The sequence below is a fragment of the Thunnus thynnus genome, chromosome 1 (genome assembly GCF_963924715.1).
Source record: "Thunnus thynnus chromosome 1, fThuThy2.1, whole genome shotgun sequence".
NCBI lineage: Eukaryota > Metazoa > Chordata > Actinopteri > Scombriformes > Scombridae > Thunnus > Thunnus thynnus.
In genome coordinates, this window is record NC_089517.1 from 484652 (window position 1) to 506595 (window position 21944).

Consider the following 21944-nt stretch of genomic DNA (forward strand, 5'->3'; position numbering starts at 1 on the left):
GACTGGGAGCTGAGAACTGAGGACAGAGCTGCACAGCTTCTCTCTGAGAAGCCTGGAGAGAAAATAATGAACATGAAGATGATGCTGGATATAAATTCTCCTCTCAGCACTAGTTAAATCTTTGCTGTTCTATTCTAAACATGTTGGAGATGTGACAGTTTAATGATGAACAGACATGTAATGATATAAATCACATGGTATCAAAGCAAATATTTGTTACTCTGTCTCAGCCAGAGTTCATATATGTGTGCTGTAAAATATATAAGGCTGAATCAAGGAAAGATAAAGTAGAAAATTTGAGCATTTTCTGTCGTTTGAAACATAAAATCCTAGTGGAAAACCTTTGCAAATCAGAAGTCCTGACATTAGAGAGGCTGCATCTTATAGTTTAGAAAAATGCCTCTAAAACAATGGGGAATTTGTTCCAACCTGAGATTTTCCAGTGTGCAGTGTGGACTCTCCAGTCCAGTAGACAGTAGTTCTACTCCTGCATCCTGCAGGTTGTTGTTACTGAGCTCAAGCTCTCTCAGACTAGAGGACTGGGAGCTGAGAACTGAGGACAGAGCTGCACAGCTTCTCCCTGAGAGGTTACAGCCACTCAGCCTGGAGAGGAAATAAAAGGGAAAAACAAGTAAGAATTTATTTGTTAAAAGGATAGCTGAGTATTTAAATAATGATGAATAAATCCAACTATCTGTGTACTTACAGAGCTTTGTTGGAGGCTTTGACCACTGGCAGCAGCCTCAGAAGAGCCTCCTCTGAAGCAGAGTATTTCTTCAGGTCAAACACGTCCAGATCTTTTTCTGATGACAGTAAGATGAAGACCAGAGCTGACCACTGAGCAGGAGACAGTTTATCTGTGGAGAGACTTCCTGATCTCAGGTACTGTTGGATTTCCTCCACTAAAGAACAATCATTCAATTCATTCATACAGTGGAACAGATTGATGCTTCTCTCTGCAGACAGATTCTCACTGATCTTCTTCTTGATGTACCCGACAGTTTCCTGATTGGTCTGTGACCTACTTCCTGTCTGTGTCAGCAGACCTCGTAGGAGAGTCTGATTGGTCTGCAGTGAAAGACCCAGGAGGAAGCGGAGGAACAAGTCCAGGTGTCCATGTGGACTCTTTAAGGCCTCATCCACAGCACTCTGGTAGAAACTTGTTGATTTGCCTCTGAACACTTCAGACCACCAGGATGTTGTTTGTTCTTCTGCCAGCAGATTGACTCCAGAGTTCATGAATGTAAGATGGACATGAAGAGCAGCCAGAAACTCCTGAACGCTCAGATGGACGAAGCAGAACACCTTGTGCTGGTGCAGTCCTCTCTCCTCTTTAAAGACCTGTGTGAACACTCCTGAGTACACTGAGGCTGCTCTGATATCGATGCCACACTCTGTCAGGTCTGATTCATAGAAGATCAGGTTGCCTTTCTGCAGCTGCTCAAAAGCCAGTTTTCCCAGAGACTCAATCATCTTCCTGCTCTCTGGACTCCAGTGTGGATCTGTCTCAGCTCCTCCATCATACTTGATGTTTTTCAGTTTGGATTGAACCACCAGGAAGTGGATGTACATCTCAGTCATGGTTTTGGGCAGCTCTCCTCCCTCTCTGCTTTTCAACACATCCTCCAGAACTGTAGCAGTGATCCAGCAGAAGACTGGGATGTGGCACATGATGTGGATGCTTCTTGGTGTCTTGATGTGGGAGATGATTGTGCTGGCCTGCTTCTCATCTCTGAATCTCTTCCTGAAGTATTCCTCCTTCTGTGGGTCAGTGAACCCTCTGACCTCTGTCACCATGCCCACACACTCAGGAGGGATCTGACTGGCTGCTGCAGGTCGTGTGGTTATCCAGAGGCGAGCAGAGGGAAGCAGTTTCCCCCTGATGAGGTTTGTCAGCAGCACATCCACTGAGGTGGACTCTGTAACATCAGTCAGGATCTCATTGTTGTGGAAGTCCAGAGGAAGTCGACACTCATCCAGACCGTCAAAGATGAACACAACCTGGAACTCTTCAAACCTGCAGATTCCTGCTTCTTTGGTTTCAGTAAAGAAGTGATGAACAAGTTCCACCAAGCTGTACTTTTTATCTTTCAGCACATTCAGCTCTCTGAAAGTGAATGGAAATGTGAAGTGTATGTCCTGGTTGGCTTTGTCTTCAGCCCAGTCCAGAGTGAACTTCTGTGTTAAGACTGTTTTCCCAATGCCAGCCACTCCCTTTGTCATCACTGTTCTGATTGGTTCATCTCCTCCGAGTGAGGCTTTAAAGATTTCTTCTTGTCTGATTGTTGTTTCTGGTCTGTCTGTTTTCCTGGATGCTGTTTCAATCTGCCTGACCTCATGTTCATCATTGACCTCTGCAGTCCCTCCCTCTGTGATGTAGAGCTCTGTGTAGATCTGATTCAGAAGGGTTTGGTTTCCTGCTTTAGCAATCCCCTCAAACACACACTGGAACTTCTTCTTCAGGGTAGACTTGAGTTTATGTTGACACAGTGGAGCAAGAGTTCCTGAATGAACAAACAACAAATGAAATCAGTGAGTGGATCCTACAGAAAATCTAGAAATCTGAACATGTAAGTGTGTCTGTATAGTTTTTCCTCCTCCATCAGTTTTATTCAGCTCATCAGTGGAGGACAAACAGCCTCTGATCTGATGCAGATGTGTGCAGCATATTTACAGCAGAGTTTGAAATATAAACCTCTCCCATGTTGCCTCCATCATGTTAAATCTGTTTAAATCCTCTTACTGCTCTGCAGACAGTCAGCCAGCTCCTCCTGCTTCATTCTCCTCAGGAAGTGCAGTGTGATCTTCAGAAATGCCTCTCTGTTGCTCCTCCTCTGCTCTTCCTCCTCACCGTCCAACACCTCCTCATCCTCACTCTGACTCTCTAAGCATTCTGGGTAATCTAGACTCAGACCCCTCTGGACTTTCTTCAGCTCGTTCTTCACAAAAGTGACGATGTTCTCCTCCAGCAGCTGGAACAGGAAGATAAACTGAACATTTAATTTAAACTGGTAGAACACAACATGTGATTCATCTGTCAGTCCGAAGGCCTGCTGGTCTAAACACAGCAGCATGGACACTGTTAGGACCTGAATGGTACTTTAGTATTTCATCTGTGGCTGATGGAGTTAATATTAAAAGTGTGTTTGTACATGTACACACCATAAATATGGAGTCCAGGTGTGTTTGATGCTGCTGTGCAGACTGATCACTGGGAACCTCTGAGCTCTGCTGCTGAACTCTGTGGAGAAAACATCACGTTTAAGGACATTTAATGACTCAAATCTGCACACAGCTTATTAAAGCTAAAGACCCATAGATGTTCTTGTCAAACTGAATAATAATCAGTGACAAAAGCATGTAGTTAAAACCAAAGACATGAAGGATTAATCATCAGTTTAAATCCCAGAATTTAATAGAAATCTTTCAGAACAGAGTGACTGATGAGTTCAAATTCCTCCAGTGATGAAAAGAGGATGGCAGGCGACTTGGTGATGAGTCAACAGAAGAAGAAGGAAGTGAGGATGTTCTACAGGAGTTCTATGGCTCAGTAACAATCTGTACCAACCTCAATAACTAAAGATGGAACTATAAACATCCCAGTTCAGCCTTCAGATGGATGAACACAACATCAAGCAGCTTTTACTCTGTACAGACTCTGTTAGAGGAGGTACAAGGTGATCCATACATTGTTTTAAAAACTGTCCCTGATGCTTTATGTGTTTTCAGAGATGTTATGACATCAGCTTCCTCTTTTTGTGTAACATCTTCATCCATCCATTGTTTAGTATCTTCTTTGAATTTTGGCAGAATAAGATTTCCTGTAAATTATGAGAATAATCTCCTGTTCATTTCCCATCTGATCCATACAGATCCTGATAATAATTTTCAAAACATTTCTGATTCCTGTCAAACTGAAAAATAATCAGCCGTCCAATCACAGCTTGGAGGCAGTGCCATGGGCGGAGCTTATCAACACCAGCAGAGGTGAAGTCAAACATGACAGACAGCCTTTCACAATAAAACAGTTTCCTGTGGGCTGAGGGACAGAACTACTGACTGTATGTTTAGTTCCATTTGTGAGACTGTTTGCAGTTTTAATGAGATGGATTGTGCTGCATGAAAGAACAGACAAGACAACAAACACTGAAATGTAAAACACCTTTTCACTTTGTTTTCTGTGTTCTGGTTTGATTTTAATGCAGCCTGAGAAACCTTCATTGTCTCTTTACCAAAGGTTTTTCATTAATTATGACAGTAAACACTGACATGAAAAGGAAACACGTATACATAACGTGCATTGTATCTCATTTTCTTTCTGTGTTTGATTTGTCTTTAATGAGACATTTTAGAATTTTTCTCATCTTCCATAAATATAAAACATTCTTGTGTCTAACAATCCTTTCTGTCAATTATCAATCTGTGCAGTCAGTTTATCAATCCTGAGATCAATATTCTGACATTTGCTCAGCAGGATCCATCTTTGAAGCTCCAGACAGACACATCCAAGTTAGCTGCTGCTCTGATTATTAGATGTGATGTTTTCAAAGTTATACACACATATTGATATAGTGACCATGTTGGTGTCTTATAACACTGAACTCTTTGACATGTGACTGTTGCACAGGTGGACACTGTGATGTCACTGCTGAAACAATATATTGATTCCTCTTCTCAGGAGAGTCAGATAATAACAAACATCAGTTTCATATTCTTACCTTCCATCAGCAGGTTGTCCATCTTTTAAATCAATAGGACGATCCATAGAGTCGACACTGACACAGCTGGGTTCAGGAGAGTCTGCTCTCTGCTGCTGCATCCTGATACAAACAAACAATTAACAAATCAAAGAGTTTAAAAAGATGAATTTTGACCAGACTGTCAGCAGCTGAAGTTTTAGAAGCAGAATGAAAATCAGTAAGAAGACAGTGGATGAGAAACATTCTCCTGTTCATCAACATGTCATCTGATGAAAGATGCTCCATCTTATTGATTAGTTGACTAATCAGTTGTTGAGGTCTTTGTTAACTCAGAAAGTTATTTTTTATTTATTTATTTACTTTTCACTATCAAAAAAAATACAAAAAAATGACAAAGAATAAATAATATACAGTGCAGTGAGAGGCAGAAAACCAGCAGGTCTATTTAAAGCCTCCTCCTAAAGAAATGTTAAAATTTCACAATGTTACAAAAAATATTGTGACTACATACAAGTGATGGCAAATAATAAAAATATATATAATAACAACAACAACAACAACCGTAACAATAATAAAAACAAAATAAAAACAAAAAAATGTGGTTTATACACCTGTATATGATACATGTCACTATGATATAGATCAACATAAAACACAGAGAAAAGCAGTTAAATGTTCTTTAAAGCATCTTTTGTAACATTTTAAAGAGAAACAGTTTTTGACCAGGTGGGAAATCTTATCAATAATTGACGTCTGCAAGTGAGAAATTTAGGAGGATGAAGATCTGAAGATTGATGAGTAAGAATGAATTCACTGCACTAGAATGTCTTATCTTATCTTATAAATAAAAACACATATTTGAGAAATATTGATGTTATTAATAGTAAGAATCTGCAGTTTCGAGCTGCAATCATAACAAAATGTTTAGTAGGAAAAGTACTCATCCAAACTATATTATAATACGACAGGTAGAGATAAATTAGACTGTAATAAAGAGTAAGAAGACAGTTTATGGTGACGATTAACCCTCCTTATTATACCAATAGATTTATTGATTTTTCTTCTAACCCAGTTTGATCTCTCCAAGTCAAACTCTCATCAATAATAATGATGTTTCACCATGACAGAGGAAGTTGCTCCAGTCTGCACCAAACTTTACATGTTTGCACGGGGGCGCGAGGGCCCGTTCAACGCTGCTTGCAGCTTTAATTTTCTCACTTTTTCTTCAGATTCAGACACCTTTTCTCTCCCAGACTCTTTAACGCCATCTACAACAATATTATGATGTTTATAAACTGTTTCTTTACAGTTCTCGGACCAAGTTTTACATGAACTTTTAAAATCATCAAATTCCTTTTGAGTCATTCTGAGACTCAGCATGAAATCATAGATTTGCTTTGACAGATCATCAATCCTCTTGAATCAACTATGATCTGTAAACAAGTTCTGAAGCTTCTTTTGTCTTGTTTAAGCAACAATTCACACACTGTGAAATATTCCTCAGTGCTGTTGTTAGAAGCTCTGGGTGGCATTATGGTCATCAGACCCAAAGTTTAGCAGGACAGAGTCAGAAACCTCTAGAAGACACTAGTCATGTCCCAAACGTTTCTGTAGAGAGTTGGTTAAACTCTTCTTACTTCAATCAGCAACAGATATTCTGAGTTCCAGATTAATGTTGGATATAAAACCAGCCACAAGTTTAGAGAAACACAGTAAAGTCAGTCGTTCATTCTGAGTTATTGTGAGTTATTATTCAGTAGTTGAGTGTCAGATGTGACAGTGAGTGTGAATAATGATGGTGGAGAACAGTGATGGACAGTTAGAGATCCTCATCTCACCTCTGAGCTTCGGTCTTTGGAGCTTTGGTAGAGCTTTTAGAGGGAGGGACTCCCTCCTCTCTGTCCTCACACTGATCCATAGCAGAGAAACAGCTGCTGGGAGAGCTGCACTCAGTCCAGTCACATCCAGTCACAGAGACTTTGTAGCTTCAGCTGTGGAGGAAACACAGAGAGAGAAGATGCTGCTGATTCTCCTTCATCAGTCCATCACTTCATCATCACGTCACTGTCAAAGTCTACAGACATCAAATCTGCCTCCCACTGACAGCTGGAGGAGGGACGACACCACCATCATCCATTACAAACAGCCAAGAGACTTCATATGGAGAGAAAATCCAAACATCTGACCGTCTGCTGCTCAGAGAACAAGCTGCTGCTTAACGTCAGCAAAACCAAGCAGCTGATAGATTTTAGGAAACGGGAGGTGACACATGAGCCGGTCTACATGGAACAGCTTCATCATTTACACTCTACTGTTCTCTGATGGTTGTATATTATTATATATATAATATTTAGTCCTCCCTCATTGATTAAATATGAGAAACAGCTGTCAGTATAACACAATATCATCCAACAGCAGCACAAACTACAGCCTCCAAAATGAGCAACAGGTTGAATCAACGCGTCTCTGAAACAGTTTGAACACAAACTGAACATTAAAGCTTCATGAGGGAGGATTTACTGCAGGACTGTTGGATCACACTGCAGCAGTCTGAGCTCGCTGGACCTCACAAACTGACTAAAACTGATTCATTTCACTTCTCTGACTCTACTGTGATTCTAATGAATGTTGTGTTTGTGTTGTCTGAATGTGTCACATAGAGCAGCTGCATTTCATTGTCCTGTATTGTGTAATGACAGTGAAACCTTGAGCTCACACACACACTTATAAAATGGATCAGAAATCAGACGCAGTGATCCAGCAGCTCAAAGTGCTGGAAACATCCTCCATGTTGGATCTGACTCCAAACCTCTTTAATGCTTCAGAAGAATCATTTCAATATGAACATTAATGAAATAAATTGATCCAAACATCAACTCTGTACATGTTTGTATCACGTCTGTGTGTCACATGACCTGCTCACTAGTGAAAATATCACATGATCCTCTTTCATCACGTCTGCATCTCTCAACTCAACTCTCAACACATTCAGCACACAAAGTCTTTATTTGATGATTTTACAGTTTTAGTAGAATTTCACTTCTTGTCTGAGCCCAGATCTCCTGCAGCTCCACTGCTGCTGTTTGTTATTGTGTCATTAAACAACTGTCACATATCACACTTTCACACATTCACCAGGAAAACTAACAAACACACAACAGAAACAACACACTCAATCCAACCTGTAAACACACAGAAACAAACACAGAGCTGAACATGAAGCTGCAGCATCAAACAGCAGAAAAACAGTCAATGACTGTTGATGAGAAACTGCTGTTAGCATGTTAGCATGGTGCTAACCAGCTGTACTGTTGTTAGCAGAGAGATAAACTCTTCTCAACACAAACTGCAGCTTCACTTTCTGCTTTTTACATGTTTTACAGTAAACTAACTGAAAACTGTCACTTACCAAACTTCACACGGAGAAAACTCCTGCAACACAATGGAGGAGAAAGAGGAAGTAAAAAACTGCTGCAACCAGGAAACTACAGTCCTTCTGTCTCAGTCACAGTGATGTTGGCTGGATGCTGGTAGGTGGATATATGTGAGTCTTTCTCTCTTTCAGCACAAGAACCACAGCAGGATTCAGTCAGACAGCCCCTCAGTCTCAACTCTCTGGGTTTTCAAGCCTTTCTCTGTTCCTTATCTTTAATAAACCAAACATTAAGCTTCCCGGTGGTCTTTGTTTGTGAAAAAGTGCAAATATAGTGTTTGATCATTTCTGTCTCCTCTCAGTGTCAGAGGGGAAACATTCGTACTGGTTTCTCTGAGCGAGTGGAGCAGTAAACCGTGGCGGAGAACAAACACAAACTGACATGTTATTCATGTTTATAAGAGATTTATCTCATGAATTCATTGTGGTAAATAGTTGAACAGTAAAAAGACAAAAGATATTTCTGCACATGCAAGCCAAAGAGAAATTTAGAGTGATAGCCTGCAAATGATTATGAGTTGCTCGTTGTAAAGGAGGGAGTTTACTGCATTTATCTTTGTTTTTGTTTGTTTTGTGTTTTTGTAAACCTGCTGAGAGTAATGAGGGGAGATTTTCTTGCTTTTATCCAGTTAACAGGACAGTTGGGTTGCTTTGATGACTGGCTGGAGGTTTCCTTCTGCTTCTTGAGTTTTGTATTTCATGTTATTCTGCTGAGTCTTACTAACCTGTGTGTGTTTTGTTTTTTCTGTCTTGCAGTGTGAGTTTCTCTGGAACCGTCCCCTGTACTGGTCCATCCATGTACTAACACTTTAACATTATATAACATATTTTGTAATAAAGAAATCTGATTTTAACCTGGCCTTTAATGCAGCTTTTACTAATTAAAACAACTCCTGCTCTCTTTAAAATCTAAATACATTTATTCTGTTTCTGAAACTTGAAACTCTCATCTCTGCTCCTTTTCTGTATCACAGATCTCGTGTATCTGTTGGGTGAAATTCCCAGAGTGGTGTCAGGTTCTTGTATTATGGGATGCTTTCCTAAAGGCCACATTTAGTACTTCTAGGTGAAACCTAAATGTGGGAGATTCAACTTTCAAATTTCATAGGAGGCCCTACCGACATCTGAGACCCATAAAACATATAAATGTTCATCACTTCTGTGCAAAGTTTCAGAAACTGTGACTCATTTGGACAAACAGTAATTTCTTGCATTACAATGGACCTTAATGAATAACGATGTGATGGAAAAGCAAAACTCTGAAAGACTTTCCATCAGTCTGATGAACCATCCTGAACTTCTGTGAATCCAAAACAGTTAAAATAAAACTAACAAATATGTCAAAACTCCTCCACCAACATACTGTACACACAGATACTGACGACGGGCATGAGGTTCTAACCGCATGCTGAAGTCAGGAAGTTTCAGTGTGCTGTTTCTCTTTGAACGTCCTGTTTTTTGACCACTGTGACATTTTATCTCAGTAGCTGCAGTCGGACAGAAAGAGAAACTAAATGAGATTCTAAAAGTGAACATAGGAATGAACTCTTGTCTCTTATTCAGCTGATATTTTAAAATGACTCCAGTTAAAGCTACTGAACAGTATAATATTCAACTAATCAATAACAGCAAACATATGAAATTGATGTGTAATAACTAACTAATGCAGACTAATCTGACCTTAGTTACAGTAAACTGGAAACTTTCATTTTTAATCAGTTGACAAGCTCACAGAAATATATTTGATCTATAATCTGTTTGGTAATTAAAGAATAGCAGCATTACCTTTTAATATGTTGTAAATTTCAGCTGAATTCACACAGAAACCTGACGATGTGTTGAAGCTGTTAACTGTAGACTATAATCAGCCTTTCTTGTTGAATTAATGATCATTATTTTATCAATTAATATTAGTTTTTATCACTTGTTTATCTCATCTCATTCATTGTATTTACATAAAAATGTTTTTTTTTCTTTGTTGTCAGAAGCTGAATTGTTTTCTTTGTTTTCCAGCACATTTACTCACATCCATGTTTTACTGAAACATGTTTCTCTGGAGTTTCCTCCGCATGACTGTAACAGAAGTAAAATCAATGGATGAAACATCCTGTCAGTCTGAAAACTGAAATCAAAGATATATCAAGTCTCTGAGGTTTGCAGAGCGTGTTGTATAATGTGACTTCCTGTCTGACTAAACCACAGTGGAAATTAGAGCTTGTTTGAGAAGAACCAGTCCTGCACATATTACTGGTAAATACGTGACAATACATGCATGTTGGGATTATAATATGCATGTATTGTCACATATTCAGTTTACAGAGTGAGACGCCACAGCTTCTCTCCACCAACCACAAAACCAATAAACAGTTCTGAAAGTCTAAAATATAATATAAGGGTAACTTGTGTTACAGTTTCTTCTATTATATTTGGTCTGTTTTGTCTTGTGTTTTGAAGTTCTTTATTTTAGGAGTTTCATATTGAAAAAGCTGCAAACATGGAGGGAACACAAAGGTCCAACTCAGGCTATTAAACCTTCATTTCAGCCTCAGTTGAATTTAACAAAGCAGTTTTTCACAAAACGAGACATTCTGCCAAACCCAAGACTCATATCAGATATCAAGTTACGCCTCTTCTGATGCACGTGCAACGTTTCATTAGTGTTCTAGCACCTCAGACATGCTGAAAGTAATTAGGGGGCGCTATAGAGCTGATGTTCCACGCCAAAGCCCAACTGTGATACTAATCACAGTTGGGCAGTTGGCTTTTATTTTGAAAGTTCGATAACAACAGGTTCCTCACACATTCAGTGCTGGGGACTGTTGGGCCTCTGGCTCTATCTTCAGCCTTTCACTAACTGGGAATGAATGGTGAGGGAATGGTGGTAAAGTGGTGATAATGGTAAAGAATAACAAACATCAGGTGAGAAACACACAGCAGCACCTGGACTCCTCTAAAACTGCAACACTCATCATCAGTCTGCCAGCATCACTAAATAATAATAATAATAATAATAATTGCAATAATATTAATAATAATAATAATAATAATAATAATAATGAGTGTAGAGGTGATGAGGAGGCAAAGAGGGAGAAAACATATTTAAAAAGACAGCTGCATTGTGATTGGATGACGATGGAGATGAGTCATCATGCTATTAGTTAGATGTGATCAGCTGACGTCTTGAGGAGGGGGAATGACAGATATACTCTACTGGTTTCTCCCTGCGTGTTTATACTGTACTGGTTTCTGCCTGCATGTTTATACTGTACTGGTTTCTCCCTGCATGTTTATACTGTACTGGTTTCTGCCTGCATGTTTATACTGTACTGGTTTCTCCCTGCATGTTTATACTGTACTGGTTTCTGCCTGCATGTTTATACTGTACTGGTTTCTGTCTGCATGTTTATACTGTACTGGTTTCTGCCTGCATGTTTATGCTGTACTAGTTTCTGCCTGCATGTTTATACTGTACTGGTTTCTACCTGCATGTTTATACTGTACTGGTTTCTCCCTGCGTGTTTATACTGTACTGGTTTCTGCCTGCGTGTTTATACTGTACTGGTTTCTGCCTGTATGTTTATACTGTACTGGTTTCTGCCTGTATGTTTATACTGTACTGGTTTCTACCTGCATGTTTATACTGTACTGGTTTCTGCCTGTAGGTTTATACTGTACTGGTTTCTGTCTGCATGTTTATACTGTACTGGTTTCTGCCTGCGTGTTTATGCTGTACTGGTTTCTATCTGCATGTTTATACTGTACTGGTTTCTGCCTGCATGTTTATACTGTACTGGTTTCTGCCTGCAGATAACTGAAACCTCCTGCTGGTGTGGATAAAGCACCGACAGACGGCCGTCCTCTGCCTCTGACCGAGGTATCGAACGTAGTTCTCAAGCCTTGCTGAGGGAACCAGAGTCAGTCTGGTCTCTATAATCACCAGCTGCTGTTGAACCGCCACCGACGGGCCTGTTAGTCAGGAATCCTGAGAGCACAGCGAAGCGTATCGGTGCAAATAGGTGTTGGAGGTTTGAACAGGTCGTCACTGGAGGCCAATTAAAGCTCTAATAATAAACCTCTCATCCTAATTCTGTACTGAAATCATACATCTATCACATGTGCAGCAGCATGTTGACCTCAGTCATTAAATCTGAACCTTTACCTTCCTGTTACTCAATAAACACTCCAAGTTTATCTTTTGCAAAATTCATCATAACATTTAATCTAAATAAATTTCAAACTAATGTCAGCTGTTCCCAAAGGAGGCGTCACGGATACCAGAAGACCTCAGAGATCAGCACAAGTCAGGAACTTTGGTTGGAGTTTATAAAAACACAAAACAGTTTTATTTGGTTGTATAAAATAAGTAAAATAAGATGCAGAAAGCAAAATACAAACAGCTAAAAGATTACAGAGAGTCTCCAAGAGATCTCTCTCCTTTGGGCTTTAAAAGGAACCCGGAGTCTCTCTGGGCCTTCCTCTTCATAACTCAGCTTCCTCTTATTTACACCACATGTCTTCTGTCTCCAGGACATCAATCAGTTTCACGCTGATGTTACACGACTTTACACACAATAGTGACTTTTTCTTCATCTGTCTCTTACATCAGACTCTGTGGAACTTTTGAACTTCTTCTTTTTTACATTTAAGATGAAAATAATGTTTAGTTGCAGTTCTACATGATATAATCTGACATTTGTGTTGTTAAAGAATCAAACTTTATAGAAACAAACAGCTTCACAGTTTTATAAAGATCAGAAAAATCTATTTTACATTTTTCTACAAACTAACTTTACTGGAGTTTTCAGGTCACAGCCTGACTTACATGTGAGTGAACATCATATATCTCATCACATCTTCCTCCAACATTAAAGATAATAAACTGCGTTCAGAACATTTCAGTGAAGAAATTAAGATTTTTACAAAAGAACAAAACAGAAAACGATTGAAACAACAGTAAAATATTACAGTAACAAAGAGAAGAAAGATAAATTAATTAACAGCCTTCATCACCTCCACCATCATCATCTGTCAATCAGTGCGGGGCTGGCAGCAGCGTCCAATCATGTGTTTGCACGATCGCTGGTGGGCGGAGCTACACTGTCCATTGATCCTGATGAGAGGTGAAGCAGACGGACGTTCAGGCTGATCAACTAACGAGTTTAAACTCACCTGAAGACAAAAGAAGATGTGACTGAATGTCCCTTTATTTGACTCGACAGGTGAGTCATTCACGTTTGATGCTTGATGCTGATGTTTCCATGGTGATGATGGAGGTGATGAAGCATCAGACTGACGAAGGGGAACTTGAACATGTGACCTCATTCATTCATTCATTCATTCATTCATTCATTCATTCATTCATTCATAGACAGTTCTGAGCAGCAGAAATGAAGGAATGATCTTTACTTTACTTACATTAAAATGATCCAACATGAGACTCAATAATAACATAAATAACAACTTCCAGCTGTAAACATTCATGTTCTAAAGAAAAAACCTGAAGGAAACATCTAATGACCATTTCACTAAGAGTAACTTTCTCTTCCTTTAGTTATAACACAAAACAAAATGTGTCTCAGTTGGTTCTGAAGGATCCAACAGCAGCTGCTCTTTAGTGGTGAAAGTTCAGAAAACCAGATCCAGGAAGTTTCTCCTTCAGTGGTTCAGACGACTACGGAAAATAAACTAACGCGCAATAATTTATTATCAGAGCTTATAGAAAACCAAGCACACCAACTTCTATCAACTCAGCATCTTCATCAGCGTCTTCATCAGCGTCTTCATCAGTGTCTTCATCAGCATCTTCATCAGCGTCTTCATCAGCATCTCATTTTCTGCTTCATGTCACTCAAACATCTGGTTTCCAACTGTAACGTCAGGCAACATCCCAGCTGGTCAGTTCTTCATCGTCCTCCATAATAAACTCTGTTTGGATTAAATTTGTCCAAATCTCATCTTCATGTTTCTTTGAACAGATGAAGAACTAACAACTCTTCCTCACAGCCTTCTAACAAACTGAGTCATATGTTCTATCAGTCTGCTGTCACTGATCCTCACCAGCAGAGGTGGAAACTAACTGACTACATTTACTCAAGTACTGTACTTCACTACAAGTTTGAAGTACTTGTACTTTACTTGAGTGTTTCCAGTATTTACTTCATACCTGACGCGCAGCTGTAGCTGTATGGAAGATATTTCTGGTCACAATTAAAATTAAAAGTCCAAATAGAAATTTAAAGAGATAAAATTAAAAAGATTATTATTTTACTACACTGCTAGGAATAATCAGGCCATAATTAAACTTAAAAAGAAAAAGCAACTTGAACATCAGGAATGTGGATGTTAGAGCACAGCGAGGTTCCTCCTCTAGTTCAGACTCAAGCTGCTCTTCAGCAGTCCACAAGATGCACCTGCAGCCCGAACACCTGAACGCTCCTGCAGCACGCCGTCTGAGTCTGTGTGTGTCTGTGTGTGTGTGTGTGTGTGTGTGTGTGTGTGTCTGTGTGTGTGTCTGTGTGTGTGTGTGTGTCTGTCTGTGTGTGTATGTGTGTGTCTGTGTGTGTGTGTCTGTGTGTGTGTCTGTGTGTGTGTCTGTGTGTGTGTGTGTGTATGTGTGTGTGTGTGTGTGTGTGTCTCACAGTATACATAGTTTTTAAATCTCATGTCGGGCAGGACGTTCCCACGTTGGCCGTTTGAATGCTGCGCACCAGAGACTTCCCCCGGCCGAGCCAGCTGACTTCCTGTTAGCTCTCTGCTAACTTGAGTAATTAAATCATTTAATCGTGCAGCTCTTCTAGACTTTCCAAATGTTATCAGATCGAATTCTGCTAGTGAAGCAAGTCATTTTGCGATGTTGTGTGATGCTGAAATCAATCTATCCACTGTTTTACAGGCAGAACGGTAGCGACGCAGTCGGCTGCGGAGGAGCTTATGGCATAAGAACTTGTTCACAGTGTTTTTGTAATTACTCTCACTGCCAGAAGGGGGAGACAAGAGTCCCACAGTCCCACTATAACTTTTCCAAAGTAGACACACCTGACAAGGCACAGACAGGAATCGAACCCTGATCTTTGGTTTACGAGACCAACACCTTACCACTCAGCCACCACGCCTTGTCAAACTGACTCACAGTTGTGGTAAAAATGTTTATAGTTTTGTCAGCAACTTGTGTTGAGCTGCTAACATGGCAGAAGACCATTTCTGACCCATTAAAGTTTACTGGTGTGTAATGGACATTATGGCCTCCGGGGGGCGCCAGTGTAACAGCTGACTGCATTTTCTCTTTGCAACATTTAAACCCTCCATGTTTGCAAATCAATAATACTACATATAGATGTTTTTCTGAACGTGTCACTACCTAGAGTTTGGGACTTCATCTTTTATATTCAGAGACACTTTCAAATCTTAAATATCTTTTCTTTTGTGTGTATCGGCTTATATTTCATTTTATCCTTAAACCGTCGTAGTGAGGACATTTCTGCATTATTTCAACTTCATTTCAATGTTAGACCAACAATAAAAACGTAAATAATAAATAAAACGTATGATAACAATATAATAAAACGATATTAACCAAACCAACAGGAAAAAAAACGATGAAGACAACAAAGATATAAATTTAAGAGCTGACAGTCATATTAAAAAGATATTTCCTTTAAAAACACATCAGGAGTTTGCTAATCAAAGATCCATGAAGACTGAAAGCAGCCTCACTTGTCGACCAATAAACCGTCAGCCGATCTCTGGTGGAGTTATTTTTGTGTTCTGTACATTACAGTACGAACATCAGTGTTATTGATCGGCTCGTGTGTTGAATTCCATACAGTGGCAGCTGGTGATAGAAATATGGGGGGACAAACTGAAGCAGCACTCCATGGCTCAGCAAAAAAAGAAAAGAAAAAGTAAACAAATCTAAAAACAACACAACACTGTAATGTTGCCTGAACACTTCTTGAACATAAAGTTTGTTCTTCTCAATGACTTTCTGGCTCAAGTCGGTCGGCCGAGTCTCTTTTCCACTGACGCTACGACCAAATATGCATTCAGCCTCTCCCGGGTGTTTCTGAGAAAGGTTTGAATCCTCTTCAAGGTTGAGAAGCAGCTCTCAGCTTCCACCGTGGTCATGGGTCATGGGTGTGGAGATGAAAAGGTCCACAGCACCACGACAGGCTTTGATGATGAGACTCAGCCGTCTTCAGCTCGCTTCCATTGAGCGTCGGATCGGCCTTCGTGCCGTTGCTCAGTGCATCTTCAGGAAACGCCCCGTCGTACTGTTCAAACCTGCCCCTGCAGCGAGCTGCCTCTGACTAGCTGGTCTGTCAAGGAGAAGTGTTGCCTGGTGTCCCGGTACGCTATCACAGACCTACAGAGACAAGAATGACAAAAATAATATGTAGAGACGACTAAATACTCATTTCACCCACATCACCTAAAGCTACAACAGGCAACAGTCTAAATAAGGAGCTGAAGTCATTTTTACAGTCTATGAAGTCATAAAAACAGCAGGACCTTAATTTATAGAGCTGCTGCTGCCATCTGCTGGACAAAATGTCAACATGTGAACGCTGCACATCATTGCTTCAGTCTTGTAGTAAAGAATCCTGAAGTTAAAAACATCTTGAAATGAAATTCCCTCGTTGATCATATATCTGATGTAACAACTGTCTATTTAATGCTAAATACAATCTTCATAGAAAATCATCTGCAGCATCACTAATGATTCTCATTTATTCAAAAAAACATTTTAACTTTCAGAAAAAGTAAAAAAAACAAGATGAAAAAAGACAAAAAAACCTAAAATAAAACATGAAAACAGTAAAAGACGTCACGTAGTTACATAACAGACATTCAAACCTTCTAACACAAATAAAAATATATTTTTAACAAAAGTTTATTCAGTGTCGGTCCAGACTGAAATATCTCTACAACTATTAATTATAATAAAGAAGATAAAACTTTGTATTCATATTTATTATGAACGACAAATATTGATAAACATGCACAGAATATATCTACAGATTTGGATTATAATGAAAATGTTTTAAAGATTATAACGAGTTTAGTCTCATTATTAAAAGTCCTGCATGAAAAACCCTCCTGCAGTAAAAGTACATAAGTATTATGAGCTTGATGTAGTTAAAGTATTGCAGTAAAAGTACATAAGTATTATGAGCTTGTTGTAGTTAAAGTATTGCAGTAAAAGTACATAAGTATTATGAGCTTGTTGTAGTTAAAGTATTGCAGTAAAAGTACATAAGTATTATGAGCTTGATGTAGTTAAAGTACTGCAGTAAAAGTACATAAGTATTATGAGCTTGATGTAGTTAAAGTATTGCAGTAAAAGTACATAAGTATTATGAGCTTGATGTAGTTAAAGTATTGCAGTAATTACTGAATGAATACTTTTACTGTAGGAGGGTTTTAATGCAGGACTTTTACTTGTAATGGAGTATTTGTACATGCAGTATTGTGTAGTGAAGTAAAGGATCTGAGTACTTCTTCCACCTCTGGTGTCGGTTGAATCTCTTCTGGACTTTACTCAGACTAAATAAACATAACTGTCGACTCTGAGAACGACTGACGGCCTTTTTCATGACTTTCTAACATTTGATAGACTCGACACTTGTATGATCAATAAAACTAATGGATCTATGAATCAGAAACGGTTTGTTCCTTGTTGTCATGGTCCGTCCTGCAAGAGGGAGAATCTGAGCAGAAACCTGCAGCCAGACAGCGAGGCAGAGAGAGCCAATAGGGTCCTTTGGCTCGTGGCTCCTCTCGTGGGTTCGGCCCTCCGCGGACAGGTATAGAGGCTTCATGACCGCCGGCAAACAAACACCATCTTATGGTAAACATGTCAATATTTACTCCTGTAGTCATTGATTGATTTTCATTTACCGTTATCACTGTGTTCCGTGTAATTATCATTTTGATAACAGTAACAATAGAAATAAATCAATGAAAAAAAAACAGTCCAAATTACGTCTTCAGATCATTTCCAATGTTTCAAATACTCACACAGTAAAAATATGTTCTGCAAAATGTAGAAGACTGCCATGAAACAGTTATACATTTACCATTTAAAGACATTATTATTATTATTATTATTATTATTATTATTATAAGAGCAGAAACAGATGTGATTTGTCTTTTTGATTGGAGATAAATGTCCAATCAGAAGCAGAGACATCCAGATATTAAAAGAACAACATAAAAGCAGCAAATATACAAAAATCCCTGAAATAAAGAAGCAAATATACGGTTCAGATTTCAACATAAATGTGGATTGTAAAGCTGCGACACAAATAAAGTTTGATTTTCCAACATGTGAAAATGTTCAGGACTGTAAAATCAGACACGTTTATTTCTGATAATAAGAGTTTCTTAACGGACTGTAAAAGTCTTGTTTGGTGACATTTGGAGAAAGATTTAGTTTTTCCAAACCTGCATGTTCAGCATGATGGAAATAGAAAACAGCTGTTAGTTTGGATGAAGTTTGACAGCAGGAGTCCAGATGTTTTCTTCATCTTTCAAATGAAGTGAAAAAGAGAAAAATGAGAGTTTTTCTGTGATAAAGTAAAGTGGAGAACTGTACCTGGATCTGTAGATGTGATGGTTTCTCCTCCATGCTTGCAGCTCTGTGTGCAGTCTGTGTTTGGATGTTGAGCTGTGAGCTTTTGACTTTCTTCTTGGTTTCCTCTCTCAGCTCCTCGTCACATACCTGATCTGACCTCTGACCTCTGACCCGCTGATCGTCACAGCAGAAGAAGACAAACGGACGTCTGTATTCACTTTGTGTGCAGAAAGTTAACCGACACGTGTTTCACTGTTTTCTTCCTGGAGAAGAAAACACTTGCTTTTTGTCCAAAGCACATTTTCCAAATATAACTATTACTGTTGATGATTTATATCAAAATGTGACTTTTCATTCAAAGTTGAGTTGTGTGAAGGTTGTAGAAATGAGAAACTGACCCTGCGCTAAACTGTGTGTGAATAAACAATAGAACTATTAATAATGTTCAGCTTATTATTAGAGTGCCATTTTTCTGAATCTGACAATAAAGATCAAATGAAAGCTTCTATTATTATTTATGATCCTTTTTTATTGGACATAACAGGTGATACTGCAGTTCCATTTATTTCTGCCTGAGTAACATAAACATACAAATGATCAACTTTACTTGGTACAACACAAAAACAGGAAATAAGAAACATTTCAAACAGATTGTAAACAGATTGATGATCCTGTAAATGAGCTTTTTATTGTGGATATTTAGTAAGGCGCTAAACTGTCAGCTGTTTGTCCTCTAATATTCTGTTCACATACAGCCAGAGCTGCAACAATTAGTCCATTCATTGATTATCCGTCAACACTAAATTAACACTTAATCATCATTTGAGTCATTTTGAAGCAAACATTTTCTGCTTTTAGCTTCTCAGGTGTGAAGATTTAATGCTTTTCTTTGTCTTACATGATAATAAACAGAATATTTGACTGTTCTGGACTTTAGTTCAGACAAAATGAGACATTTAAAGATGTCGCCTTTGACTCTGTGAAATTACAACCAGCATTTTACACAATTTACACAATTTCCTGACATTTTATAGACAAAACCATGAATTGATGAATCTCTGAATCATAATGTTTATTTACAGCTCTACATGCACATCCAGTAGAGACACATAAAAACATGTCGCTTTCTGAATTAACTATATGATTAAAAAAACAACTAATTGAACAACAAATAAGAGTAAAAACAACAAAGAGCCTCTATAGGCCAGCGGATACTTACTGTCATTATGTGTGTTATAGTTAGTGGGCAAAACTCTTCCAACATTTTTAAAAACCTTGGTCACAACTTGAGGTTTCAGTAAACTTTCAGCCGCTGGTGGTTTTCTCTCTGAGAGCTTCTGAGTTTCACTGAGACTCATAAGGATCAAAGCCACGACCTCCGAACCTCCAAACAGTCCTCTAACAGACTGAGCTATCTGCTCTGAGAACATCAGCTTCTTTTTTACAGCTTTTTAAAATGTCAAACAAACTGTCAGTCATGTGGAAACCATGTTGAGCAGTGAGAGATCAGGTTGGTACTAAATAACATGAGAAAGTTTCTCTAACAGGAGGAGACTCTTCCTCCTACAGAGAACACAGAGACACTGAACCAGACCAGACCATAAACCCAGCGCACAGAGACTGAGTGAATGTGGTGTTGAAGGTGTGGAGGTGGATCAGTGTGTCAGAGGAGACTCTGTAGAAGGACAGAGTGCCAGCAGGACAGTCCACATACACTCCTACTCTGTTAGAGACAGAGGAGGAGGAGGAGGAGGAGGAGGAGGAGGAGATGGATGTTTCTATGTTATTGTGACAGACAGAGTAACCACCATCAGAGCAGATCAGACTCCAGGACTGATCATTCCTTCCAAACCAACAGTCATTACTGTTTCCTTTCTTTCTGATTCTTCTGTAACTCACTGATATATAAACCAGTCCTCTCCACTCGACCTCCCAGTAACAGCGACCAGTCAGATCATTTCTACACAGCAGCTGAGACCAGACATCAAATCTGTCTGGATGATCAGGATATGACTGATCCTCCCACACACGTGTCACCTTCCTGTTGTTGTCAGACAGTTTGAGGTATCTGTTTACTGTGTTTGGATCCAGTATGAGTTGACAGAAATCTGATGGAGAGAACGAGACACAATACAGCTGCAGTTATTGATCGATCACCTGATTGATGATGACATCATCTTCATCCTCAGTAGGATGTGAATGAGTGATGTCACCGTTTGAAGTTTGCTTTGTTTTCATGAATGAAATGAAAAACACACTTACGCCTCCAAGGACCTGGTGTCAACCATCGGACTCCAGCAGGCTGCAGGCTGAAAGGAGGAGGGGGGTCAGAGCAGCACGTTCTCTTTCAGAATGCAAACATGGACGTTACATCGCTCTAGTCTACTGTTTGATTATTCTGTTCAAATGTGGGGTTGGGCTTTGATAGACTTTGATCCAATCTGAATCCAGTATCCCAATCCTTCTGAAACCCTGATTGAATCTAATCAGGTTGAACTTTCAACATTTACAGGAAACTTCAGTTAGAAATAACAAAAAGTCAAAGATTGAGTTGAGATGTGTGATCAGCTCTGACAGAGAAAATGTTTCCAGCTCTTCCTCCTCTATCAGACATTGTCTCTCCATACACTCAAAAACATCATTCATGCCATCATTTATTATTAAGCATTTGGATTTCTGTCATTTTCATTCAATCACCACAATTTGAAAATGGATTTATTCAAATCTCATAAAATCTGCAGAAATATTGTAATTCTAAAAATAATGAAATGTGATCAATTAAAACGTATGAACATGGTTTGAATATGGTTTAAGTCAATTAGTTCAAACGTGTGAGATTGGTTTACATATCAAACTCAGGAAGTGGAATCGTTTCTATTCTTGGTCATGCAACAAGCAGCAAAGTGTTTAAGGCCGACTGGCCTCACCTGAGCCTTCACAATGTTTTTCATTCTAATTTCAATTTCAATCAGATTCTAGGAATTGTTATGCTTCTGAAATGACTAATCATAGTTCAGGGTTACCTTAAATTAGCCTTTAACTGTTTGCCTGTCTTTATAGGCATTTGTCTAAATGGTCAACTGTGCCAAAATAAGTAAATATTTGAAAAGGGAGCACTTTCTTTAACCTCGTGCATGTAAGAACGGTATTTTCTTTTGTTTTTCCGTTTTGTTTTGTTTTTTTAAATAGATTTTTACTATATTTGTTGTTCACATGTTTTGGTTGCTCTTTTTGTGGG

At 39.0% G+C, this 21944-nt stretch overlaps 1 protein-coding gene and 1 long non-coding RNA gene across 7 annotated transcripts in view; one reads left to right on the forward strand and one right to left on the reverse strand.

The window, feature by feature from the left end:
- The window catches only part of LOC137184991 (NLR family CARD domain-containing protein 3-like), a 281932-nt gene that overhangs the window by 94534 nt on the left and 165454 nt on the right, over window positions 1-21944 (reverse strand). For 5 of the 6 annotated variants that reach the window (XM_067595042.1, XM_067593559.1, XM_067594205.1 and 2 more), the window contains one exon: window positions 4719-4820. In XM_067595042.1, coding sequence (XP_067451143.1) covers window positions 4719-4820 — 102 coding nt within the window. Of the gene's footprint in view, window positions 1-4718; window positions 4821-6538; window positions 6692-8109; window positions 8458-21944 lie in introns of those variants that run through there. The other variant, XM_067597187.1, reaches the window with a different exon arrangement.
- Window positions 17533-19344, forward strand: LOC137192515 (uncharacterized). Its single transcript, XR_010930627.1, has 2 exons — window positions 17533-18648; window positions 18694-19344. It is a non-coding gene; the product is annotated as an uncharacterized lncRNA (long non-coding RNA).